The sequence below is a fragment of the Indicator indicator genome, chromosome 29 (genome assembly GCF_027791375.1).
Source record: "Indicator indicator isolate 239-I01 chromosome 29, UM_Iind_1.1, whole genome shotgun sequence".
Taxonomy (NCBI): domain Eukaryota; kingdom Metazoa; phylum Chordata; class Aves; order Piciformes; family Indicatoridae; genus Indicator; species Indicator indicator.
The window spans coordinates 7,525,820-7,553,129 of record NC_072038.1 but is presented as its reverse complement, the minus strand read 5'-3'; the positions used below and the strand labels follow the sequence as shown (position 1 = coordinate 7,553,129).

Here is a 27,310-nt window from a genome sequence, read left to right as displayed (position 1 = left end):
GTCAATCAATACCCAAGATACAGATAGATAGAGACATAGATATCCACCTTCCATTTACTTGCTCTGAGAGCTGCGTGCATCTTCTCTATCTGACAAGGGGGTGACGTCAGCTCACATGCTATGGCCTGGCAACCTCGGCTGTGGAAGGTGCCCTCAGAGATCAAAGGTAACCCTGCATGACAGAACTGCTCTTAAAGATGTAAATCTACAAAGCCAAGTAGGTTGATTCACCCTGTCACAGCAAAACATCAAAACATTGCCTTTAAACCACTGCTTAGATGCAGTTAACCAAAGTGGTGTTTTCCCTGCCAATCATTACTTTAAAATAACTGGGAAAAAAAAACCCAACCAAACAAAACATCCAAACAAACAAAAAACAGGAAGCAAATATTTTGCTTCTATGATCTTTGCTTTCTTCATACAATATGCAAAAGAATCAACAAAGAGACATTTCCTAGAAGTCATCCCTCATTTGATCTGTGACAATGGCTTGCTTCTCACCTCAGCACCACTCTGGATCTGCTTTGCATTCTGTACAGGCTTCTTTTCATCACTGCACCACGTTCCCACTCCTGTCTAGCACTAGCTTTAAAAAGGTGTCCATCTTCCCATGCACTGACTTACTTCCTCATCTCCAGATCTTCCTTACAAACTAGTATTTCAAGGTATTCCTGGAAGACACTTTTAGATCTCTAACAAGTCAGTAACACAGGCTACAGAACATACATTTGATCCCTGTACCCTTTAAGGGGAATCTCTGAGCTGCAGCAAACTTAGCTAAACTGAAGTATTTAAAATAGGAGTTTCCTGAGCTTACAGGAGCAAAGAGGAGAAAATGGTAAGGACAAGATCAAGCCTCTAATTTCAGCTGAAGTGCCAAGAACAAAGATGGAGATGTTCAGTTGTATTTAAAAGTCATAAGGTACATAACAATATCCCCCTGCCTCATAAAGCTCAGCCACCTGATCGCTTCAAGACCTTTACATTTTTTTACTGCTGATGTGCCATGAAGAGGAAGGAGGAGTCACTGAGGAAGACAATGAAGCTCCTCTGAGAAAACCTGCTTCTTGAGGCTTTGTCAGACCACAGGGTAGCCAAGCAGAGAGACAGCTGGGAGTGGAGCTCACCCGGACTGCAGGCTGCACAGAGGGGGATGGAATGACTCAAATCATCACTTACACCATGGTCTGTTTTGCACACTTCTGAGCACAGCTCCTTCCCTCTGCTCTGCAGGATACAGCACTAACTACACTGCCACACTCATCCCCTACTCAACAAGAGCTACTCCAGCTGTACACCACCCTGCCACAACACAGCAAGAATAAATACATACAAATACAGAAGTAAGAACACTGGTGAGATAGAACCACTGGGACAAAAAGGTAAAAAGGAACTCTGCTGGTCCTGAGCCCATCTGTCCCCTATTGTATGCACATCACAGCCTTGTACTACAGAATGTCATAAACACAAACCTAACCTGGTTTTGTTAAGTATTTCGTGAGGCAATTTACTGAGAGAGGCACCTACAGTACATTCTTTATAAAAGAATAGAAGAGCAAGACAAACATCTTGGGTTTATCAGATTTACTTGGCAGTGCCAGTTAAAGCTATGAGACACAGAACAATCAATAACTCCCTCCGTTATCCATGGCCGTACTATGCTAACAGTCACCTCTGGAAACGTTCAAGGGTAGAAGATCAGCACAGCAGCAAGCCAATTAAAAAAACATCTCAAAGAGAAAAGCACAACCAAATCCCCTAAACTTCCCAGGAAACCTACATAACCCATGGAGACAAACAAAAATGAAACTCCAAGGAAGCCTGCTGCCCTTGACTGCCTCTACCTGCACAAAGGCTGAGAAAAGAAATGTAAGAACCAGAGAAGCATTAACAAAGCATCCCTAAAATACTCACATAACCCTTAGCCTCTCGACTATCAAAACACACAATAACAAAATGAAGAAGTGGTGGATGTCAGCAGAACAGCACTTTCACAGCTCTCACCACAAGAGCTTCCAGAGAAGCAGCCACTACCATCCAGCCCCAGGGTCCCACCAGTGCTTGCCAACACTTGCCGTGCTTGAGAGATTAGAGGTAAAGCCTCATACAGTGAGCTTTATTAATTAAAGCATGCAATTTGCAGTAACTGTCCAGTGCTTATGTGACAGAGAGTTCTTTTCTGTCATTCCACTTGCTAAGGGTGTTCATTTGACATCCCCTAGATCTCAGCTGAAGTGAGAAATGTCATAGGACGAAGTTGAAGATGTCACTGATTCCTTCTGGTGTACAAAGAGAAGATCTTTGTCTTTCAAAACATGTGACCAGTTGCACTCTTCAGGGCTGTTAATCAAAGTCCTCTCTCTGCTTAGACACAAAAACATTTGTAGACAGTGGTAGATAGAGCGCAAGCTTCCCAGCTCTATCCAATCAATACCCAACCATCTGAACTCCAAATAATCTTTACTCTGGGTAAGAGAAGACATAAATCTATAACTCAAATGACAGTGCTCATTACTTACAGCAGGTGCTTCAGTTCAGGGAGAAGCTGAGGGCTTGGGTTTGTTTTTAAAGACATTTGTAAAGCAGCAGGTGCCCTCTGCCACCACTCAATTCACACAGCTCACTGGACAGCAATTGCCACTTCTAGTAACTATTGAACTAAGATGGATTTCAACCCCTGACCTAGCAGAGAGAGAGATTCTTGCTAGCACCCATTCTCAGGGCCATGCTACAGCATCAAAGTGCTCCAAGTGGGTCCTCCTAGGAGTTTATCTTAGTACCAGGGAAAGAACAGAAACTATGGAACATCTGGGTTGGATCCCAGACTTCTTACTGGGTTGAGTTTCCTGAACATGAACACAGTTGATAGTCAATGATGATGCACAAGCAAACAGGAAACAAACATTTAAGATCATAGAATCCTATAATGGCTTAGGCTGGAAGGGATCTTAGAGATCATCTACTCCAACCTCCTGCCATGGGCAAGGATGCCTCTCAACTGAAACTTGGCTGATTAAGACCTCATCCAACCTGGCCTTAAACCCACCATGGGAGCAGTCATCCACAACCTCTCCAGGCAACCTATTCCAGAGTCTCACTACCCACATACTGAAGAACTTCTTCGTAAGATCCAGGCTAAACCTACTCTCCCTCAGCTTCTAAATATTCCCCCTTGTCCTATTGCTAGACACCCTCACGAAAAGTCCCTCTCCAGCCTTCCTGTAGAATGCCTTCAGGTACTGAAAGGCAGCTCTAAGGTCCCTCTCGGAGTTTCTCTAGGCTGAACAACCCCAGCTCCCTCAGCCTGTCCTCATAGCAGAGGTGCTATGCTGCCAGAACACAAAGTCCCACCCTCTCCCTCCAAGATTCCTGCTGCCTCATTGCAGCTCACAAGAAACACACTAAGCTGGACTTAAGACAAGAGGGGGACAATGAGCCTCCAGCACTCTAAGAGCCAGCAGTTGCCAAGCCACAACTGTTAGGAGAGTGCCTGGAAAGTGTCCTTAGATTGAAACCTCTATTTGAAGCTGAAATGAGGCACACAAACACAAATCCTACTGTATTTAATTACTTACCTTTAACACAGGGAACATTTACCACACAGGCAGCTAAACTCTTCTTGTCTGAATTAAGTCAATCTGTCTCTGCTCCTGCTTTAATCTGCTTTTTCATACTAACCTAACTGTGTATAAAAATAGGACTTAACTCTCACTCAACAAGATGTGAAGGAAGAAGGGAAAAGAAAGGTTAATGTAAAACTACTGCAATCACCTTTGTTGCTCTCTGCTTAGTTTAGACATCAAGATAAGCACAGCACATCTTCATGGAAATATTCTGAATGTAGTAGCAACTTGTCAGTAAAACTTTGTGCATTTGACATCCTTTTATTCAAATCAAGTTTTATGACTCGCTTGCTAGCCAGGCTGTGAGATTTAATTCAACACACAAAGCAGAGTCCCAACCCCTTCTGTTAAAAATATTCTTTAAATAAATAATAGATCAAAGCAGTGTCACTTTGATGGCATATGAAGTCCACGAAAGCAGGAGACGAAGGATTAAATGTTTTCAGAGCAGTTCTGCTGGATGAAGGGGGTGGGAGGAAGCAAGTGAGTGCTCAGTTACTTTATCTAGCTTTACCACTGATTGCTTTTCTCATTTGATTCCTCCCCCTTATTAGACTTCTGCCTTTTAAACAACCTTCAGGTTCCTATAAACTCTGGGGGTTTATAGCAATGAAGAAAGATGGGGAAAAAAAAAAAAAAAGCCGTTTCATTCCCAAATCTTAGTGAATCATTTCCTATAACTACAGTAAAGCTGGGATCACACCCCAAGACTACTCAAGACGATGAGTAAGGACAAAATCCACCACTGTCTGTGTGTTTTCATGATTCATAGCGGGAAAAAATGTCACAGATTTACCTGCAACTCAGGCAAATAGAGACCTGTTCTAGCAGCCTTCCAGCACCTGAAAGGGGACCTACAAGAAAGCTAGGAAGGGACTTTTTACAAGGCATTGTAGTAATAGGATATGGGTGAGTGGATTGAAGCTTTAGAAGGGGAGATTTAGACATGAGATTAGGAAGAAATTCTTTACAGTGAGGGTGGTGAGACACTGAAACAGGTTGCCCAGGGAGGTCATGGATGCCTCCTCCCTGGAGATGTTCAAGGCCAGGCTGGACGAAGCCTTGAACAACCTGGGCTAGTGGAAGGTGTCCCTGCCAACGATGGGGAGGTTGGAACTAGATGTTCTTTAAGATCCCTTCCAACCCAAACCATTCTATTAATTTCTTGATTTAGAGATAGGTTCATGTGTTTAAACAGAGATAACAGTTCCCAACCTAAGCTTTGACAAGTTAATTTATCAGATTTTAAACAATGGAATGCTTTCTACACTCTCAACTCACACCAAGAGGTATACCCCCTCCAGCCCTCAAGACAACCTCTTTCAAAAGCATAAGAGCACATCTGAAATCAATCAGATCTAGCTTGTGGAAAAAGGAGCCAAGAGGCAAGAAAAAAGGAAGGGAATACAATAGACCTGCAGTCAGATTGAGACTGTGGGGAAGTGACTGCATGTCGCTGTTAAATTGATCAGCAGCTACAAACAGACACCAGAGGCCTTGAACACTGACCAAAACAAGCATGGCTGCAACACAAAATTCTGACTTTGGGGAACAATGATCTAAAGCAGAGAAAAAAGAAAGAGTGGAAACTTTCTAAAGATAGCTAAAACAATGAGATGAGAGGAATAATTAATTTATAGTGCCAGAGAGTACACAGCAAGGCAGTTAAGTGAAATCAGAATAAGGAAAAAGAAAAAAATCAACAAAAGGTCAGAATACTTCCTGCCAGTAAAGGCTGACAGATTCTTGCATATCTTCCCACACACTATTATTCAAAAATACTTCATAATTAAAATGCCACAAATCTCATGTTCCTGCAATTTTATCAAGACACTTGGTTTGCTGGACAAACTCCACTGAACAGGCTCAGTGTCCTGGAGAATGATCCAGAGCCTGATTTCACTGAGCTCATTCACAGTGAGCAGTGTGCCTGGTGAGAAACACACCAGGCACAGAACAGAGGACTCAGAAGAAAAAATTGTAGCTCCCTAGGAGGAAGGATGGTAGGAACTGGGCTGTCCCTGCAGCCACTGCTCTCACCTTCACTGACACGATTCTCTTTGGCTGTTGCATGCACATGAAACACTTAACAATGAATACAGAGAAGATAGCTGATTACTACCACTTTACTCATGCTTATGCTGTACAACCTATTGATCATCTTGATCAAGCCAATGTCATTCCCAATTTAGAAAACGACAACTGTGCAGATCAGGAAATAATCGAACAGGAAGGCAGTGGGATCACTAAAATAGACAAGCTAGCTCATCACACCTCCACAGTCTACTAGAGACAAATCCCTTCTTTGCCAAAACCCTTTAAAGAAGACATATCACAAAACTTTTGTGTTCTGTGGCTCATTTAAATTACATTAGAGAAAAAAAAAATCTCAATTCAATCCATGAATGATCTGCCAAGTCAAGTTTTCAGTGCATGATTCTAGTCACTCAAACAATTCTGGTTCAGCCAGAGCTTCCCCCAGCACTTCTGAGCACTATCACCACTGAGGCAAACATCCCTCTTGGAAGATTTAGATTGACGGTTAGCATCTTCATGCCTGGTCATGCCTCTAGAAAGAAATTACAGAATGGAGTTTCAATAGCAGTTCCCAAGTTATTCCATTGCTATTCCATAGCATTTCAAGGGAGATCTTAAACTTAACAGAAATTCAGCCACCAGAAAATCTCACACATATTTACAAACACAAAATTCTGAGCAAAACAACTTTGAGACCTAAGGAATTCTGTAACCCAAAGCAGATTCCAAGAACAGAATGAGTGGAGCAGACTATCCATGGCATTTCTTAGATCCTTTGTTTGTTTAACTCAAAACATTTAAGTTAGGACATGGATGAAATGCAGGATTCAAGACCTCCCCTGGCAGGAATCTTTCTTTGACACACTTGGCTTTATCAGTTTAACATGCCCCAGGGATTCAAACATGAGAGAAGCATCCTGCTTTAATACAGTAAGTACTTCACCCAATAACTATTTCCTGCCTCCAAAATCAAATAATCTCAGTTTACACACACACAAAGACTGCCTTAATTTTATATTCCGCATAACATGCTGGTGGCAAGCTTCAAAACCACAAAGCTTCCATGCATCTTCACCACTAGACAACTGTAATGACTACATTTATTGCACCTTGTGCTGGCATCGTTAACCTGCTGGTCCAGAGAGCTCTTTAAAACCTCGTTAATTTTATTGTCTTCCCTTAAAAGCACCAAAGACACAAATTTCATTTAAAGATCTTAAATGACAGAGCTACTCAAGGAGTGTATTACCATAAGCTTGGAATTAGTAGTTTTGATCCAGCTGCATGTTTACTTCCCCTAATACCACATGACATGCACACAAACTAAAGGCAAGTCAGACTATCAGATCAGCTACCCAGCGTTTCAGCTGAAAATGGGCTGCTGCTTGACTTAGCATCCCTGTAAAAGGGGGGAGAACTTACTCCTCCCTTTTCAACACCTGCCCCCTCCCCCCTACTCCTCCTCCAAAATCCATCCTGTCCTTGAGTATTACCCGGTCCTTCATCCTCCAGCTCTGAGCCAAAGATTTGGAGCCTTCGATCTTCTCGCAATGCCTTTTTTTCATAAAGGCCAGAGGCAAGTTCCAGTCAGTCAGGTCAGACTCATCCTCCTCCCCAAGCCCCAAAAGAGGCGACTGCAGCATTTCAGACTCCATCAGAGGGGAAGCGCCAGGCAACAAGTGAGCAGCAATCTCCAGTCCCGTAGGGAGCGGGGGCCGAGGGATTCCTCCGACGAGTGCTGGCGGGGGGGAGGACGGGGCAAGGGCAGAGGGAGGCTCTTCTCCCAGGTGTGCAGGTAAGGACGAGTCCGGGGGAAACAGTGCTTTCCACCCGGCGACTTTCCTCCTCCTCTGCTGCCCGCGGACAGCAGTCCTGGCCGGACTCCGAGGAAGGCGGTGTTTTCTGGCCCTGCGGAGGGCCAAGGTGCCGGCGGGGACCGAGCCCCGGGCCTCCACTCGCGCCTCTAGCCCCGCGGGCCCTGCACTCTCTGCGGCGGGAGCCGCGCCCGGCCCATCGCGCCTCCCAGCTCCCTCACACACAGGCGGGCCAAGAGCGGATCGGCGAGCTGCGGACCGGGAGCAGGCGGGAAGGAACAAGGAGGGAGGAGAAGGGGAGACTCGTCCTGCGGCGCTGGGAAGCCCGACTCCTCTCACCACCACATCAAGGAGGCGGCCATCTTCCTCCGGCCCACAATGCACCGCGCTACGGGCCGCCGCGTGGGACAATCCGGGCTGCGACGCGCCAGCCGCTGTTGCCATGGTGACGGCGCGGTCTGTCCCGGGACTAACGCGGGCCGGGGCGACTCCAGGAAGCTTCGCGGAGCACTTCCCGGGAGCCGTAGGGTTTAAAACTGGTCGCTTTCCCTCGAGGCAGGCCGGAACGGCCCGGGCAAAGGTCCCCAGCTTGTCGGGCGCTTCCCCTGCCGTGCGCGGCCCCAAGATGTCGGCGTCGCGCAGTGCCCGGCCAGGCAGCAGCGCTGCCCGGGGAGGGGGCACCATGGAGTGGGCAGGTTTGGGGCTGCGTGTGGGGAAAAGGCTTTCCAAGGGCAAACAGGCACCCACGGGGGTACAAGCCCGAGAGGTTGACATGGTGGTCGGAAGGCGAGGGGCTGAGCCGCAGTTGGTACCCGGGGGCAGCGGGCACGTCTGTGCCGAGCTGCGGGCTTAAGTCCTGCCCTGTTGCACACAGGGATAACAAGGACCAGCTTTTAGCCACGCCACCTGCTCTTGCTGTTAACCACCGTGCCAAGCTGCGTGACCACGACGGGCTTCTTCACTGGGAGCCCTGGGGTGCGGTGTTCTTGTTTCCTCCAGGGACTTCCCCTCCCGCAGCGCTGAAGGGACAAGTTCATTGATTACCTTTGGGGTGGCAAAGAATGAATACAAAGACATCAAAGGTTTCCATCACTTACAGCAGCACAAGACTGGCTGCACAACATACCCAGCCTTCCAGACAGTCTTGCCCTATAATCACAGTTTTGATGATCTTCCTCTTAAGGATAAAAATAAATCTGTCATGTCAGGCTCCCAGCTCTGACAGCATGAGTATTGAACTGGGGTGTCCTGGTTTCCCCCAATGCACACACACACACACAGATACAGGTACTGGTCCAATTGCGCCTGTTCTTGAACCTTATTTCATTTCCAGTTGTGTGGTTATTTATACTGAAGCCACAAAAGAGTGGTAAAACTGGGCCATAGACTCCCATAGAATTATGCCTGATTTATGTTCACTCCCAAGTATGAGGAAAGGCAGGTGTAGTATTTCAGGAATAAATCCTCTTTGCCATCAAATAAAAAGGTTAATGAATATCAAATACTGCTCCTAATGAAGTTCCTCCGAGTGTTTGCTCTCAGCAGTAACCAAGTCCAACTGCCTGCATATTTGTAATACTTTAAACGTGTTTAAAATTACTTCAAAGTAGAACTCCAAGAACACTTTTATAACTTCTTTTATGGAATCACATTCATTTTCATTAACGTTTTCAGTGTGTTTGCCTTCATGGAATATTTTAAACATGAAGAGCATTCACTAGGAGAGATTGGAAAATGTTTCTTGGAGGCTGTGGGGGGGCCAGCATTTGCTTTTGCTCCTTCGATTTCCTGACTGAGCTGATTCATTGCTTTACAGGCACTGATGGCTGATCATAACTACATGATTGTTACAGAAATGAATTGCCATGGCATGGAGAGCACTTGTGGCTGTGTTTCTGCTAACCTTTAATGAATTCCTCATACCAGCAGCAGCTACACAAGACGAGAATAACAATCCCAACACACCACCTGGGGGAAAAAAAATAAATAAATCACAGCCACTGGAGCACCCAGGGCAGCTAATCCAGTACTGTGGTTGCACAGATGGACCCCTGTGCTGGGCAGCACAGCTCACTAATCCCAGCTCCCGACAGCTCTGGGGAGTGTGTGCCAGAGTCCGTGCCTGCCCCAACAGAACATGCTGGTGTGCAGCCTCTGGAGCTGCTGGTGAAAATACCTTTGAAGGACACAGCTGGCAGAGGGCAGAGAGCACAAATCTGCCTTGCTTCCCATGCCTGCATCTTTAGAAGGGTCATTATTTAAAATAAGGACCATATCTTTTCACAGTTGGCCAGGCAAGGTCCACCAAGTGTGCTGGAAGAGCTGTCTGTTCCCCCCATCCCCTGTGCACCCCTTTATTTCAGGGACTTCTCTGAAACACTGCCCTGCACCCCTGAGGCTCTGAGTGCTCCCAGGAACTTTTATCCCATCCATGCCAGCATCTCTGCTCAGTTCCAGCTGTCAGGGGCTCTAGGGGAAAGAGGATGGGGAAGGTGGCAGGAGGAAAACTCCACAGAGTCAAGCCAAAGCAGAGCTTGGCTGTTGGGATGAGAACCAGGCAGCAAGAGCCAGCTCTCTGCAGACTTCCCACACAGCTTTGAATGCATCAGCTCTGACCTGCAATGCTCCCATTGTCACACACAGGCACACACACTTCCCAGGAGCACTTCAGTCTAGACCTGTGGCTCCCCACTTGGCTGTTCCCGTTGCAGATACTCCCTGTCCCATAATCACATCCTGTCTTGTGGCCAGAATTCTCCATACAAAAGGCAGCATGGCCCCCAGTTTCCTTGCAGGGTCAGCCCCCTGGCCCCAGATTCTCCACAGAATAACAGATGAAATTGGCAGATGAGAATTGTTCTTGTCTTCGAATAAAAGGCTGAGAGAAGGTCCCTGCACATAAGTGGTTCTTCAGACCTGCAGGGTACAGAGTGCAGAGTGCTGGCTCAGCAGCCCTCCACATTCATTCTGTACAGGACCAAGCTGTATACAAGCTTCCACAGAAGAAGAAAACCAGAGGTGTTTCTGGGGATGCCTGTGGACACAGATGCTCAGAGGTTCACACACCCACTCAGGCTATGTGACCAGCCTCTGTCCTCTGCAGCAGAACACCCAGGGCCAGCTCCCATGCTGGTAATGGGGTTGCACACAGGTTCTCCTCACAGCTTTCACAACAAGTATTCCTCCTGTCTCTGTGTGGTGATTCAGGATGGAGCCCTTGCAACCCCAAGGATTTGGGTTGCATTGTTGGGACACTGCAGAAGAGCCAGACGAGAGGATTATCAGGAAGATTGGCTGTGCCACCAACCCTAGCCCAAGGGGTGACTTGCTGCTTTCCCCAGCCAGCACAGTGTGGGCCACAGAGACCAGCAGGAGGTAGAGCACCCATAAATAACCTCAGCAAAGGAGAGGGGCTGCCCTCATGACAGCTTCTGAGACCTGGCTGGGGTGACATCATCTACATGCTAAACACATGTGATTTGTAATGCCTGATGAAAAGGGCATAACATTTCAGTTTAGCAAATCTATAATGAGGAATTTGTGAACTGACCAGAGCCAGTAAATATCACATGAAAGGAAAAAAAATTGTCTGAACTTTATTAGATCTCTGAATAAGCCTCACAAATATCCTTTTCTAAAGGACACATGCCGCAGGTCAGTCTCCACTTGAATTCCTAATTTTGCAACTTTAGATGGAAATCAGAACCACCTGGCTTGTTCAAAACCAGCACTGATGGCATCTGCTCTCTGATGGTGAGCACCTTCAGGATGGTGGTCCTGGGCTCTCTGATCATTTGCAGCTCTACGACTTGATCAAAGCAACTCACCTTGTTTCAGCCTCAGCAAGGCAAAACTAAAGAGACATAAATAACCTTCCATTTATATCTCCATTAAAAAAAAAAAATCAGTTGTTAGAAGTGATGCCATTCCCTGGACTTCTTTCATTTCACTCCGAAGTCCACTCTCAGGTCCTGGTTCATTTCATGCCAGAGGAAATCCTGCAGCTTTTACTCAAGCAAAAAAAAATGTCTCAACATCACCAGGCTGTGGCAAGCTTCATGCTACTGGAGTACAGAATCTATCTATGTGCTTCTCCTGCTGGGCTGGGGGAGGGCTTTCTTAATGTTCTGATTTTTTAGTTTATAATGCTCAGGTTTTATTCCTACAGTATCACAGGCTCATAAGACCTCCAGTGATGGAGACTACGTAATTTCTCCAGGCGATGTGCCCTTGACAGCTGATTTCCATCCTAAATTAAAGCAGGTACTTCTTTGCTGCACTCAGTGGGAGAGAGAACACCTTGTTTCTCCATACTGAACTGAAACTAAATCTTTTTACAGATTCACAGATTGCACCAGGTTGGAAGGGATCCTCAAAGGTCATCCTATCCAACCCCCCTGCAGTCAGCAGGGACACCTCCAACTAGATCAGGGCCACAACAAGGCTGATCTTGAATGTACCCAGGGACTGTGCCCCAGCCACATTCCTGGGCAACCTGTTCTGCTATTTTACCACTCTCATTGTAAAGAACTTCTTCCATATGTCCTTTAGATGTTTCCACTTTGTCCAAACCCTTCTAATTCCAGTCCCATTCTCTAAGGTGCTCTAGGCGCACTCGGCTTTAGTCTGAAAATCTACTAAGCATGCTTCCTAATCACTCATCCAAGTCAGCAGCAGTTATCCAGGCAGCTCCTTATCCCAGATGGATCTCTAAATACCCTGCTCCTTCTATGCTGTCAGTGGGCTCTTGATAACTCATATGCAACATCCAAATTGCTGTCATTTTCTCTAGAGCACATTTGTTAGCCTGCTGCACGTGTTGTGTGATTTTAGGCAGTGTCTGTTTCTGAGTAAAGCACCTGGCCTCCTCTTGGAGTGGATAAAGATCTGGTCAAGTCAGTCAATAGAGCTTGGCAGGGTGACTCATCTGAGAAAACACAGGGGGAAGTGAGCTGTGACCTAAACTTGGCTGCATTGCCTGGGTCCTTGCCTGCCTAGCAAGGGGAACTACATTCAGTCTGAAATGCCAGGTTATGTTTTACTGCTCTGAAAATGCATGTGGGAGTCCTACAGTCAAATGCCCAGTTAAGTTCTCCTCCTATGCATTTCCACACCAAGGAAGTTGTAATTACAAGTGCAGGGTGGTGCTGCAGCTCCTGCTCCCTTTGGAGGTGCTTTGGCTGGTTTATGTTGGTTTATGGCACTCCCACATCTGCCTGCCCGCAGGCTGAGTTTTTCCCTTTGACACACTCATGCTCATAGGCAGAACTTCACCTACTGTCTTTCATCTGGGAGCTCACTGTCTTTCAGATCCCTGTGTTCTAATCCTAGTTTTATCTTTTATAAAGCTGCTTCAGTACATCTGTTCTTGACTGAAGTGACAATGTAAACCCCTTGCTCCTGGGGAGTGGAAACACCATGTCAAGTAAGGCACATTGGGTCATAGAATGGTCTAGGTTGGAAGGGACCTCCAAAGGCCATCTAGCCCAACCCCCTCTGCTCTCAGCAGGGGCATCCTCAACTAAATCAGGCTGCCCAGAGTCATGTCAAGCATCACATTGAATATCTCCAAGGATGGGGCCCCAGTCACCTCCCTGGGCAACCTGTTCCAGTGTTCCACTACCCTCATGGAACAGGTCATGTCCTACAAACCAAAATGCAGAACTTAGACAAATTCTTCCACCTGTCACTCTTTTTAATGAAAAATGCTCCTATCAAGTCTCTATCAGTGTCTTTTGCTTTGCTTTATTCAGCCAGCCAATTCTAATTCTACTCCTGGACAGGAAGAAAGAGATGAAAAGAAGACCTTTAGTCATAAACATCAAGAGAGAGTTTTATCTTTAATTTTCATTAGTCACCTTCACAGGTCACCAAATGACTCAAAGTCAGGTGCAAAGGTCTGTGCCCTTAGCCAGAGGGCTACATTTTCTAAGGTTTTAAGAGTAGGTATTTGTCTGTATGTGTGTGGATGTGAAAATTCACCTTCCCCTTATGCAGCCCCTCAGCCAAGCACTATTTGCACAGCCATGGCCAGGGTTGTTTAAAGCACTTAGGAGCTAACAACAAGGTTTGTTTTAACACTTCAGTCAGGGGAGTTTTATATCCTAAATACAGGAGGTGAAATATTTATTAGGAAGAATATCTATTTTTAACTGTGACTTCAGTTCTATTATTTACGCATGCACACCACACAGGCTTCCACGCTTCTCTCCTTCCAGTAAATGTGAATCAAAGGCTTGAGGCTGGAAACAGGAATGGGAGCCTGGGGAAGAAGGGACTGGGAGGCAGGTGAGAAGGGGGTGGCTGATGTTACGTGCCAAATCCAATACACATCAAAAAATGATTCATAAAATTGACTGTCTCGTAAAAGAAGCCCAGTCACCTCCCTCTGCAAGAAAGAGAACTGCTGAGTCTATTCCTAGCAGTGCCACACTCTTCCTGACTCCTTTAAAACCTCCTGGGTGGGGAAACCTGCACTCAAACTGGGACTGCCCCAGTGCTGGTGAGAAAAGAAGTTGAACCTGTCAGGTTGGGCTTAACAGAGCACTGTTTGCCTGCTGCCAAAGGCATCTGGTACCAAACACTGCCTCATCAATAACTGATGCTGCAACTTCTGCTTTCCAAGCAGCTCACCCACAGCACAGGGACCAGGCTGGCACTGAGGAGGAACAGAGAATCTGAGGCTTTTTCCTGCCCGGACAAGAACTAACTTGAGGAGACTGAGGACAGAAAGTTGATTCAAATCTGACACAAAGGAAACCACTACAGGGCTGCTGAGTCTTATTCCAATTCATTTTGCTTCCAGAGATGGGGAGTATACATCCCTATGAAGGATCAACACAGGGCCACCCCACAGTATCTGCAGAGCAGCCACCTCTCTACCTTGTAGGAAGGACATGAGTGTCCCTCCAAAAATCCTTTGCCACCTACATTTGAGCATCCCATGGCTGACAGAGGAAATCAGCAGCAGAGGAGATGCAGATGGGACTTAGAGAGGGCTGAGAGTCATGTCATGGCCAGAGCACTTCACATGCTGGTCACGCCCCAAGCCCCTGGTGCTGTCATGAACACACTCACACTGCCTTAAAATTATGGGAGACAAAAAAGAAGGGTGCAAAGTTGTGTGCTCATCAGGAGCACTCCATTAGGAATATGGCAGGGATTCTTCTCTGAAAAGGCCAGAATAAATACTAGGTCAAAAAGCCTCTCCTCACCTTTTGAGTGGAAGAAATGTTTTGGTATCAGGGGAAATATTTCTCTCTCTCCTTTTCCTTGGTGAAAGAAAGAAGAGGTGATGCAGCAGTTCAAAGCAGAAATTTGGGAGTTCTATCTTTTCTCTTTGCCACCACTGAACTATAAAAGGGCAAGTTTCTTGATGAATCAGTAGCTGTAGAGTTTAGTTAATGAGTGTATTTGACATGCTGGGACAAAAGTAAGGAAGTCAGAAGCAATTTAGGCTGTGAAGCAACAGCCACATTTCACCCCAAGGGTGGCTTTAGTTCACCAATGAATGTAAAGATTTCTGTGTTCCTACCTGCACAGGGAGGACTTGAGTGACCTCTCCGAAGAGTGACAAAAATTGGCTGCTTGACAGAGGTGTTTTTCTCATACAGCCTGAGTGAAGCTGCACTCGATCCTGTTTGGGGCCACAATAGATTAGGTGGTTTGTGGAAGCTGTTAATAGAGTTCTCCGGGCACGTTGCTATCCATCTCGGTGAGAGGTGGTACATAAATGTAAGCTCATTTGTTATCATTATCTCCCTTTGTCTCCTCACAATCTGGGTAATTTGCTAGGTTATCAGGCTATGTGTGTTTAAAGCCACATGATAGATGTCACCTCAGGAGACATTCACTGATTTTCTCCTTATTAAGAGCAGGAATGTTTCCTTAAACACTCTTGACCTGTTATAGATCAGTATCAGCTCTGACTCAGTTACAAAACCACCCCAAAAACTCTACAAATAGAAGCCAGTGAACTCTGCTGGCTCCTTCTGAGCCTCTCAAAAACATTAAGGACCAAAAGCCTGTTTCCTGGTGTATCTTTTTGCAGTCACCTTGCCAAACATACCTTCCCACGGAGGGCAGAGAAGGACCTCACAGGACCTTTAACCAGAGCTGAACTGGTACCTGGCAAGAAGTTCTTACTGTCTTCTTCTGGGGCTTGGGAACGTGAAAGCTATTTCATGGAGCAGCCTTTGGAAATGCCCTGCACAATGATGCAGAGATTGCTTCAGAATCAGAACCACTACGGTTTGGTTTTATGATGTGTAATAAAAGAGAGAACAGCAAGGAGACTTGGGATCCAACAAACAAACAAACAAAAAAAACTACAACCGACCCTGAATGGAAAAATACAGTCTGGGTTGGCTCAAGTAGTGTTGAGCACTAACATTGATTTAGACGATGAAAAACAACAAAAAAAAAAATCTCTTCCTACGCCTAGGAAATGTCATTACCTGCAGAATCAGCATATTTCTCTAGTCCCCTTTGCACCATTCCCATCAATTACATCAATCAAAGCCTTTTCCTTATGCCTAGGATAGTGCAAATTCAGATTCTTGATACAGAGAGACACAGTGATCAAGATCTATTTTCTAAGTCTTAGTGGGTTTCATGGCTGATGTGCTAGCTGCTGAAATTCAGCAGGTTTCTAAGAAACAACGTGCCTAGTCTTATTATCATTAATGGAAGTGAGATGAGCATACACACAAACTTCTCCTCCTGCCCTTTACACCAGGGAGCATCCATACAGCTGTAAAACAAAAGTAAAATAAGCACTACATAAATATCAAGTGTGAATTTATAGTACACTAATGACTTCCCACTAAGCTGCTGATTGAACCATTAGGATGTGGCAAGAAGGAGTAGCTTCCTCCACTTCCACAGACCACACCAAGAGTTTCTCTCCTTGGAAGCAGTGCAGCATAGCTGGAAGACTCTGGGTTCACATTTCGATTTATTTTGCATTTTCCATGCAGAACAGCCCTAAGAACTAAGAGCAAAAGGCAATCAGCCCCACAGCCACATGCTGACACCAGTAGTACTACACACAAGCAAAGCAGGGCAGTGCTGATGCTCTCCAGAGTGGATGGCACCACACCTCTGGTGTTGCAAAATGTTATAACCAATAATCAAATGTGCTCTGCTCCTGGTGGGAAGGAGCCCCGAGTTTTGTGAGTACATCTTTCATCTCTAAAAGACAGAGTGTTTCAGAGCTTCCACTGCCTCCCCAGTTCTGGTTCAGACCCCCTGGACTCCTGCCACTCCTTGCATCTTCAGCTCAAGAAGCGCCAGCTCCACAAACCAGCCAAAACGTCTCCAGCTTCACTTACTGCCTGGAAGCAGCTTCTGTGCCATTCCAGTTACATTCACTATCTCTGCAGCTTCTTCAGCCTGAAAACTTGAGCAGGAATCAATAACATACCCTAGTGGCATCCTTGCCAGAAAAGAATCTTCCATGTCCTCAAAGCCTTTCCCCCCCCCAATAAAAGCTACACTCCCCACATGGGTCAGCCCTCCCATGCCATGGATTCCTAATGCATTACAGCATCTTTGTCTGTCCTTAAAACCTTGCTGTGCTTTAACTCAGAATCATCATGAGCACAAACACAAATTGACTTTAGCACAGTCAATCATATCTCTTGTCCACTGTGAGAGACCAGAATGTTCCTCCTTCCTGCCTCTCCAAGACCTCCTCATCTCTGCTCCAGCTTCTCCCTGTTTGGGAGCAGATGCCAACACAGAGCTCCCAGCTCCCTGATCCTGGGCTTACATGTCCACCTGCACTTGCACACATATCTTCCTGACCCAGGCTAATGATCCATCTGCCCTGTATGCACTTGGAACTCCCTCCAGACTTGTCCTGCCCTACCACCATCCTCCCTTCAACTCCATCCCAAGGGTGTGCATGGATGCATGTCCAGTCTCTGCATTCATGCATTTGGTTTGCTTGGCAAAGTTTTGGTAGCGCAGGAGTGGCTTCTGTGAGAAGCTGCTAGAAGGTTCCTCCATGTCTGATGGAGCCAATGCCAGCCAGCTCCAAGAGAAAGCAAGAACTCACCTGCAACCCATGGAGGCCCTCTCACCACAACAGGAGAATGTCAAAGGAGACTGTGACCCTGTGGGAAGCTCACACTGGAGCAGGCTCCTGGCAGGACCCCTGGACCTGAGGAGAAAAGAGGCCACGCTGGAGCAGGGTTGCTGGCAGGACTTGTGACCCCACAGGGGACCCACACTGTAGCAGTTCATGAAGAAGAGCTGCCCATGGAAAAGGCTCACATTAGAGAAATTTATGGAGACCTCTCTCCTGAAGGAGGGACTCCACACTTGCAGCAGGGAAAGTGTGAGGAGTCCTCCCTCCCTGAAGAGGAAGTAGAAGCAGAGACAGGGGTGATGGATTCACAACAACCCCCATTCCTTGTCCTTCCCCTTGCCCTGCTGAGGGGGGAGAGGTAGAGAAAATTCAGAGTAAAAAGTTAAGCCTGGGAAGAAGGGAGAGGTGGGAGGAAGGTGTTTCAAGATTCAGGTTTATTTCTCATTATCCTTCTCTGATTTGATTGGTAATGAATTAAACTAATTTCCCCAAACTGAGTCTGTTTTGCCCATGACAGTAATCACTGAGTATCTCCCTGATCTCCACCCATGAGCCTTTTGTAGTGTTTTCGCTGCCCTGTCCAGCTGAGGAGGGCAGTGAGAGAGCAGCTTTGGTGGGCACCAGCAGCCAGCCAGGGTCAAGCCACCACGATACATTCAGAGAACAGAGCAGAGAGCACAGGAGAAAGAGAGCAAGAGACTGTGCAAAATAATAAATAATCACAGAAAAAAAAAAACTAGGGCACCAACAGTGCTGCTGGCTTTTGATGTTTCCTTCTCATCCTGCCTTGTCTTTTCTCCTGTGAAGAGGGTGTGCTGCAAGGTGGGAAGAAGCCCCAGAGCAAGAGGGACACAGGGCTGTTTCTGCTCAGAAGCACCAGTGGGATTACAGATAAATATTGAAGCTATCAAAGAAGCTTAAGGGATTTAGGAACCCACTCCCCATTGTTATCCTCCCCAGAGGGAGGGGAAATGATCTTTTGCAGATACCTACAGCAACCACCAGGATGGTGCTGCCCTGTGAAACCCCCCACTCTGGTTACAAATCTTCCCTCCTTTGTTGGACAGGGCAAAACATGACAAATGTGGGGCTTACAATAAATAAACTCCCAGTTTGTCACTTGTGGGTGCTTTGGTGAGAGGCCAGGCTCTGTGCAGCCCACATGGGCAGTGCTGTGCTCACAGATGGGACCTTCCCTGAGTGCGACCCAGGCTGTGGGCAGGAGCAGCAGGTCCAGTCCCACCACCTGGGCAGGACAGGGAGGTCTGTGTCCTGCTGAAGAACTCAGATCCCTCACACAGCTGGCACCCAGCTTTCTTTTACAGCAGGTAAATGCTGAGAAAGCTGAAAAATGACTTGAGGGATGGTCTAGAAGGGAAAGCTGTTGGTTCTTCTGACGTGTGTGTGTGCACACAGGGGTGGAAATTACTGTACTGATCAATCCTGAGCCCGAGAGGCGGATGTGGGATGTCTGAAACCTTCCTCCATTCAAATCTGCTGCTGAAACGTCACAACAAAACCTCATTAACAAAACATGATCCTGGGCCCTATTCCTCCTCCCGTCTCCCAGTTCCTGCTGGAAGAAAACTTCACTGACGGGAAGGAGATTTTTAATTCACACCAGCATTAGACAGCGCAGAAGGATGTCTGTGATCTCCACAAAGCCATTAACATTCCCTCCTTTGGGACTCCTGTGCTCACATCAGCTCCCCAGGAGCCTGCACAAGCGGCAGACCAGCTCCTGTCCCACAGCCCTGGGCACAGCATGTCTCTTGCTCTGCATTCCCAGAAGTTACCCTCTTCTTCCACATAAACTAACCCCAGACGGGTGCACGTGGCTGCAATGGCGTGTGGTGGGAATGGGGTAAAGCCTTTTCTTGTGCTCGTGTGTGGCTGCTAACCACAGACACTGCTTAATGCTTCATTTCATACTCAAAGCATCTCACAGCTGGCAGGAGCCCAACAGGACATGCCACAGCCAGGTGCTGAGCCCAAGCTCCCTCCCTCCTTTGGTCCAGCCCGTTGGATTCCTGGGCAAGGAATATCACCACGGTACCCAGCCCCTTCTGCATCTCTCCCTGCAATTTTGGCTAATGCAAGATCAGTCCACAAGCAGCCAAAATGGTTTCTCTGCTACACTTTTAAGGGAATGCTGCAGTTTTAAACCACAAATTAAATTTTTAATGAAACTTCATAACTGTTGTACCCAAATGTAATGTAATATTGATAGGAACTGTGCATCCAGCTAGCATGAGATTGCCCTAGAAAGCTTTTTAGGATGTTATGCAATATGTAGCTAAATTAATTATTTGTAATGAAAGAATCTGTGTCCCTACAGCATCACTGAGACCTACTAGTACAAAGAACACACTCCTTCTCTTCCTCACTGGATGCAAATGTCAGGCAATATAGAACAAAACTGACTTTTGAGATGGGAACAATGAAAGGAAGGGAAGGAAAAAAAGGAGAGAGAGTGAATGCATGTGTGTGAGAGAGAGGGAGAGATCTGCAAAGAAAGACTGCAGCAAAATGCAGCAAATTCCCAAACTCTGGACCAAAGTGTTTGCCTTTTACAGAAGGGAGTACTCCAACTCACACACAGTACTTGTACTAGAGACACACCATGCTCAAGCTGTTGTAATGACAGCTGTAGATTTTAGAAGGCATTAAAAAAAACGACTTTGCATGCACATTTTTCTGCAAACTTGACCATGGAGCAGCTCAGAGATCTGTGCTGGTTCCGTGCCCCTTGTCCCACAGCTTTAAGCAAAGGGCTTTGGAGAGGCTCCTGCTCCTTCCACGCATGGGCTCCACAGGGAGAGCAGGGTGGGAGTGTGACCAGAAAGCCTGTCCCTGAGAACAAACCTTTATATTAAAAACAGCCCCGTAGCCAGTGCCACATCCTGTTCTAAGTGTGTTGGGGCTAGGGGTGTGCAGGCAGGGGCTGGAGTAGATAATTTCCCAGGAAACCTCAGAGACAGGACAGGCACAACCAACAGCTCAGCTGCGTATCAGCTAGATGCACAAACAAATAGAGCAGGGTTTCTCACTAAGTGAAGTCTACCCATTACTATTTCCCAATCACAAAGCTGTCTCCATCCCATAATGGATCATATTGTTCCCACTCCACAGAGGAGACTTAAATGCGGAATCAGCATTACCCCACAGGAGATGTTTTATGTACAGCAGGCTGCACGAATGGGAGAGAAAGCTTCCACTGCCTGCTCCCTAGGGCTCCAGCTCCTGGGATTAGAGAGATTTGTCCACTTAAAAAAAAAAAAAAATGTCCTTGATGCATTTGTAACTCTGCTGTTCTCACACAAAGGTTAGTGTTGAACAGATCGAATATTTACGATCCTCACCTCTGCACTGGAGAACTGGCTGTGGCAGAGGGCACTGGGAGCCAGGGCTTCTGGGTCCCTGGAGGGAGCACCCTGGGCTGTCCAAAATGATACTCATCCATCACAAATACAAATGTGCCTGCTGGCTCCTGTACAGAACTAAATCATCTCCAAGGGTCCTTGATAGCTGTGCTCAGCTCTTTTTGGCTACAAAAGCGATAAATCAGCTGGCTACAGAGAGCGCTTTGGAAGAGGCAAGAGAAGAGTTAAAAATAATAGGGGCTCCATTATTCCATTATTCCCATCCAGCTCCTAAATCTACAAAAGCAATAACAGATCCTACTGCATGATTCAGTGATTCTGGGAAAGCTCAAATCTTGATCAAATTTTCTAGCTCTTTCTTTGCATTAGGAGGCACGGGGGCTATTTTGCTTGTCTGTTGTGGTGCAGCTTTGTTGTCTTTTCCTACCCAGGTATAGGCTCCGTCTCCATCACCATAGTATCGGCGTGCTTGTTTTATTGCACCTGTCACCTTGGTCTCTTCTCAACATAATGTACTGTGGGTGACAAAAGATTCCTAGTTAAACAGGTTCAGTGACATGAACAACTTTGTCAATACCACACAGATGTTAACAGAAGTGGGCACCAATTCAGCTGCCTCTCAGACCAGTTCTGCACTGGTGTAATTGTATTGCCTGCAGTAACATTATTTTTGGTTTGTGTTCCTGCCTGTGGCAGAAGAATTAGACTTGCAGTCTTTGCAGCCTTTCCATAGCATTCCTTTTCTATAAAAGAAAGCCCAACCCAAAAGAAAAACAAAGCCAACCCTCCAACCAAACCAGCGCCAAAGAGGGACTGGTCTGCCCAGCAAAACACACCCTGCTTTTCCCCCCTCCTTAGCTCCTCTCTGCTCCATTCCCATTGCACTGAAATGCTGCACAGCACAGAGAGCAAATAGGAGGAAAAGTAACCAGGGCAATAAAGCCAGAAGTGAAGAACCCAGTGGAAATGCAGATTTTTTTTCCCCCAGAATTTCCTGAAACCAAGCACACAGCAGCAGAGGTGAGCTCCTCATGGTTTTGGGAGGTCTCTGAGCTGCTGTGCAGGGACAGGATCAGTGGTGAGAACCAGAAGCCTTAGGAAAGCTCTAAATAAGAAGTCTCTGCAGTGCCTGTGAGCCCTAGGACAGTTTGATGGAAGGCAGCAACGAAAACACTACAGGATGCCAGTGAAGGTGCTACAGAGCTGCTGAGTACTCTGGCACATCTCCACATATCTTGGCCACTTTTGTCCCAGTGCTGCTTCTGATTTCCCTGGGCTGGGCAGCAACAGCCATGCCCTGCCACGGCAGAGAACTGGAGGGGGCAGGAGGGGGGGAAAGGGGGGTTGCCAGCACTGCCATCCTCTTCCTGCTGTGCCTCATGACAACCTCAAGCCTCTGGGTTTGGCCACGAACTGTAACCTGCAGAGCACTGCTGGACGAGGACAGGGCAGCTGAGATGCCTTTGAGCAGGAAACGCTCGATGTCAAGGTAGTGTGTCAGAAAACTCTTGGGGCTGGGTAAACACATGCAACAGAAAAGGCATCAGACTGAGTCACAGTGTCACAGGTCTTGCTGTGAGCAGCTCCATGTGCTCCAGCTCCCAGCGAGGGCTCATCAAGCCCACGCCAGAGCATGGATACAAAGCGGAAAGGACCATGGAGTGGTAGTATTTCATGTTTTGAGGATTCAAGGACTGAAAGCCTTTGTATTTTACTGACCCCCTTCACTAATCAAAATTAATTGCTTCGTATTTCACAGGATAACTTGGCATTATGTAAATACTCCAGCCATATGGACAGCTGCACTGCAGGTTGGGTAGAGCAGTGAACTGAACTGGGAGAACCAAATTTACCTAGTTACCCAGGCATTCTGCTAGCTAAACCTCTTTCCTGACACAACAGAATACCACAGAGAGAAGAGAAGGGTGCAACCAACAGGTGGGACAGCTTCAAGGAACTGGGGCTGCGGTGGCCAGGATGGTCCTCGTTGTGCTCAGGTGTCTCTGCCAAGGGAAGGCTGAGAGGAACAACCACAGGGAGAAGCTGCATGCTCGCTTCTCCGAGACTGAAGAGGAGCTGGCCTGGGCTGAAGTGCTGAAGATGAGAAAAGCAGCAATTCTGAACTCTTTCTACCAAGGACAGATGCAAGTATTACCTGAGGATTTTTTTTTTCCTGATTAAAAAGGAAGAAGAAAAGCAGCAATCGCTCTCCTACACCCACAACAGAGCTGTGCAGCAACACCACCTTCTGCACTTCACTCCTGAGGACACTCAGCCATCACCGGGTCTGTCCGTGCTCCAGCAGCACCCACCCGGGGCCGCAGTCCATCACCCGACTGCCCTCCCGGCTGCCAGCCCCTGCGGTCCAGCTGCTTGGGCTGGGGGCAGAGCCCCCGCCCCTGCCCCACAGCCTCCCCCTGTCTTAAAATCATAGAATCACAGAATCATGGAATCACACAATCATAGACATTTTTTGTTGCTGTTGGAAAAGGTCTCTAAAATCACAGCCCGGGGGTGCCTGCCCGCTCCCCTGCCGTGGGGCTGCCCTGCTCGAGGGGCTGGGGGGAGCTGTACCGGGGATGCCCGAGTGTGTGGTGGGGAGACGCTTTCTCGAGATGCCAGGAACAGCCCTGGGCGGTGCGAGGCAACGGCTCCGCTTCCCACGCCGGCACGGAGCCCGCCCCCAGAGCACATCCTCCCGTGGCTATCGGCAGCCACTGGCGCTGCTGGGGAGTAGGGGGCGGGAGGGAGGTGGCGAGGGGTTGGGGCGTACCGCACACGGGCCCCCACGAGCACAGACCAACAGCGAGAGGGGGGCGGTGCCTTCCGTGCACACACAGGCACCCCCGCGGCACCGCGCACACCCCCGCATGCACACGCACAGCCCGCACATGCACCCGCATGCACCCACGCATGCACCCGCACACCTGGAACACGCACACACATCCCGTACGCACACACATCCCCGCACTCACACTCCCTGTGTCACAGAATCCCAGCACGCCGGAGTTCAAGGCACCTCTGGAGATCATCTCTCCAAGCCCCTTGCTGGAGCAAGATCACCCAGAGTAAATCCCACAGGATCGCAATGTCCAGGTGGGTTTTAAATGCCTCCAGAGATGGAGACCCCTCCCACAACCTCTCTGGGCAGCCTGCTCCGGGGTTCTGCCACCCTCAACAGTGAAGAGTTTTTTTCCTTATGTTTATGTGGAACCTCCTGCGCTCGTTTGTGTCCATTACCCCTCGTCGTGTCACTGGGACACCTCTGTATCACCCTCCACGTCCCCCACTCCCCCGCCCCTTCCTCGCTGCACGACTTCCTCTACACACACACACCCACTCCCACACCCCCGCGCACCCAGACACACACTCCCCAAATACATACTCACGCCCCCTCCGCTTGCAGCACGACCTCCTCTACACACAACCATCTACTCCCACCCGCCCCCCGCAAATACACACGCACAGAAAGCCCTTCAAAGACCCCCAAATACATAGGCATCCCCCAAACGCAGACACACACAAACGCCTCCCTCCCCAAACACACACATGCACAACCTCACACACACAGACATACCCCCCTCCAAATATACACACACCTGACACACACCCCAGACACAGCCCAGACACCCCACTCTCCAAATACAACCCCCAGGCACCCCTCTCCCCAAACGCACCCCCCAGACACCCTCCCACAGACGCACACACACGCGCAGCCAGGCACCCCCAACGCCCCCCTCCCCAAATACACACATCTCAGACATCTCTCTCCCTAAACACACCCTCACATCCCCAGACACCCCACAAGCACACACTCCCTCCCTCTCCCCCTCCCCCCCCGCCCCATTCACACTCACTAATGGTCCCCCCCACCCCCGCCTCGCGCGGCCGGGATTCCACGCGCCACGTGACGTCACGGCTCGCAGCCCCGCCCGGTCGCTATAAGAGGCGCCGCGTGCCGCAGTGGGCCCGGCGGAGAGCGGCGGAGCGGCTCCGGTAGTGGCCCCGGTACCAACCCCGGTACCCGCTCCAGCCATGGCCGTGGGGCCCTCCGGCGGCGGTAGCAGCAGCAGCCGCCGCCTCCTCCTGCTCCTCCTGCTGCTGCCGCTGCTCGGCCTCCGTGGCCGCGGGCAGGGCTTCGGGCAGACGCGCTTCATCTGCACCTCGGTGCCGCTGGACGGGGACATGTGTGCTGCCACCGCGCCGGGCACCGGCTCCGCCGAGGAGCTGAAAAGCACGGTGCTGCAGCTGCGGGAAACGGTGCTGCAGCAGAAAGAGACCATCATGAACCAGAAGGACACCATCCGTGAGCTGACGGCCAAGCTGGGCCGGTGCGAGAGCCAGAGCGTGCTGGAGACGAGCCCCGCCGAGAAAGGCGGCGGAGCGGGCAGGAAGGGTGGCTTCTCCAAGAACACCATGGGCGACCTGTCGCGGTCACCCGCTGCCGAGACCCTCAGCCAGCTCGGACAGACGCTGCAGTCCCTGAAGACCAGGCTGGAGAACCTCGAGGTACGCGCTCCGTCCCGCCGCCCCGGGAAGAGCGACAGCGGGGAGCCGCGAAGCCGCCTCCGGGAGCGGAGCCGGGTACGGTACGGCGGGTCGAGCGGTAACAGCCCCGCTCCTGTGCTCGCCCCTTGCAGCAGTTCAGTAGGATGAACTCCTCCAGCCAGACCAACAACCTGAAGGACATCCTGCAGAATAAAATCGACGACCTGGAGCGGCAGGTGCTGTCGCGGGTGAACAGCTTGGAGGAGGGCAAGTTCAACCCCAAGAACGAGTCCGAGGAGCGCGGCAAGATCGAGAGCACCCTCACCTCGCTGCACCAGCGCATCAGCGACCTGGAGAAAGGTACCGGGCGCTGCCCCTGCCCCGCTGCCCGTGGGATACCGGGAGCAGGGTCCCGGAGCATCCCCCTGCCCCGCCGCTGTCCGTGCTCGCTCCCCTCCGCCTCGCATCCTTCGGGGACGGAGCGCTGTCGAGCGGGATGCTGAGCCCGTCCCGTTTACCACCCCTGGAATCGTCCTTTGCCCTCGGCTGCAGCCAGACGCTGCCCGGGGCCCCCGCGGCAGGAGCCGGGGATGCTGCGGGTACTGCCCCGTGCCAGGGATTAGGCAGCCGAGCGGTGCCGGAGGGATTTGCTCCTCACTGCCATCTCAAGGCCCGTTACATAACGGGGTGGGGAGGGAGGGAGTGGTGGGTGGTGGAGAACCCTCCAAAGTGGGCAGAGAGAGGGGGTCTGGGCCAGAGCCCACTGTGCCTTGGTTCCCACAGGCCAGAAGGACAACCGGCCCCCAGACAGGTTCCAGCTCACCTTCCCACTGCGCACCAACTACATGTATGCCAAGGTGAAGAAGAGTCTGCCCGAGATGTACGCCTTCAGTGTCTGCATGTGGATCAAGTCCAGTGCCTCCCCTGGCATGGGCACCCCCTTCTCCTATGCTGTGCCTGGGCAGGCTAATGAGCTGGTACTCATTGAGTGGGGCAACAACCCCATGGAGATCCTCATCAATGACAAGGTACAGCCCTGAGGAAGGTGCTGGGAAGGGAGGGTGTGAGGGGGTGTGGTTCTGGTTAGGAGGACAGCGTGGGGGACCCCTATGCCCACCACCCTGACCCATCATCTGCAGGTGGCCAAACTGCCCTTTGTTATCAACGATGGCAAGTGGCACCACATCTGTGTCACCTGGACCACACGGGACGGTGTGTGGGAAGCCTACCAGGATGGCACGCAGACTGGCAATGGCGAGAACTTGGCACCCTACCACCCCATCAAGCCCCAGGGGGTCCTGGTCCTGGGCCAGGAGCAGGTAAGGGCTGGCAGGGGGGACAGGTATAGGGGTCCCTGCTTGGCTGAGTGCTTCCAGGGTGGGAAGGGGCAGCCCAGCTCTGCACCCCCAGTGACAGTGGCTCTTCCGCAGGACACACTGGGTGGTGGGTTCGATGCCACGCAGGCCTTCGTGGGAGAGCTGGCCCACTTCAACATGTGGGACAGGAAGCTGAGCCCCGGGGAGGTCTACAGCCTGGCCACCTGCAGCTCCAAGGCACTCTCGGGAAATGTCATCGCATGGGCTGAGGCCAACATCGACATCTATGGCGGGGCCACCAAATGGACTTTTGAGGCCTGTCGCCAGCTCAACTAGGGCCATGGACAAGCCAGAGAAACCTCCTCACCGGGTTCTTTTTTTTTTTTTTACCCACATTTTTTTTTTTCTTTTTTTTTTTTTTTTTTTTTGCAAAACCGACTGAGAACAAAGCCACCTGTCTTGTCCCAAGGAGTGGGGATGTCCTGGCAGTGGGACCACTCACCCCCGGAGCCCCATGACCCTCTGGTTTCTGTCTTGCCAACGTCCTTCGATGCCT

The 27,310-nt window shown here is 49.3% G+C and overlaps 2 protein-coding genes across 3 annotated transcripts in view; one reads left to right on the top strand and one right to left on the bottom strand.

The window, feature by feature from the left end:
• The window catches only part of RPTOR (regulatory associated protein of MTOR complex 1), a 167,296-nt gene extending 159,981 nt beyond the window's left edge, over positions 1-7,315 (bottom strand). For both annotated transcript variants that reach the window (XM_054393726.1, XM_054393727.1), the window contains exon 1: positions 7,154-7,315. In XM_054393726.1, the coding sequence (XP_054249701.1) occupies positions 7,154-7,315 (162 nt within the window). The remainder of the gene's footprint in view (positions 1-7,153) is intronic.
• A 17,820-nt stretch (positions 7,316-25,135) lies between these two features.
• Positions 25,136-27,090, top strand: NPTX1 (neuronal pentraxin 1). The gene is given in 5 exon segments (XM_054393847.1): positions 25,136-25,459; positions 25,555-25,798; positions 26,222-26,466; positions 26,578-26,757; positions 26,869-27,090. Coding segments are annotated over 5 exon segments (1,215 nt in total).
• The last annotated feature ends 220 nt before the right edge of the window (positions 27,091-27,310 follow it).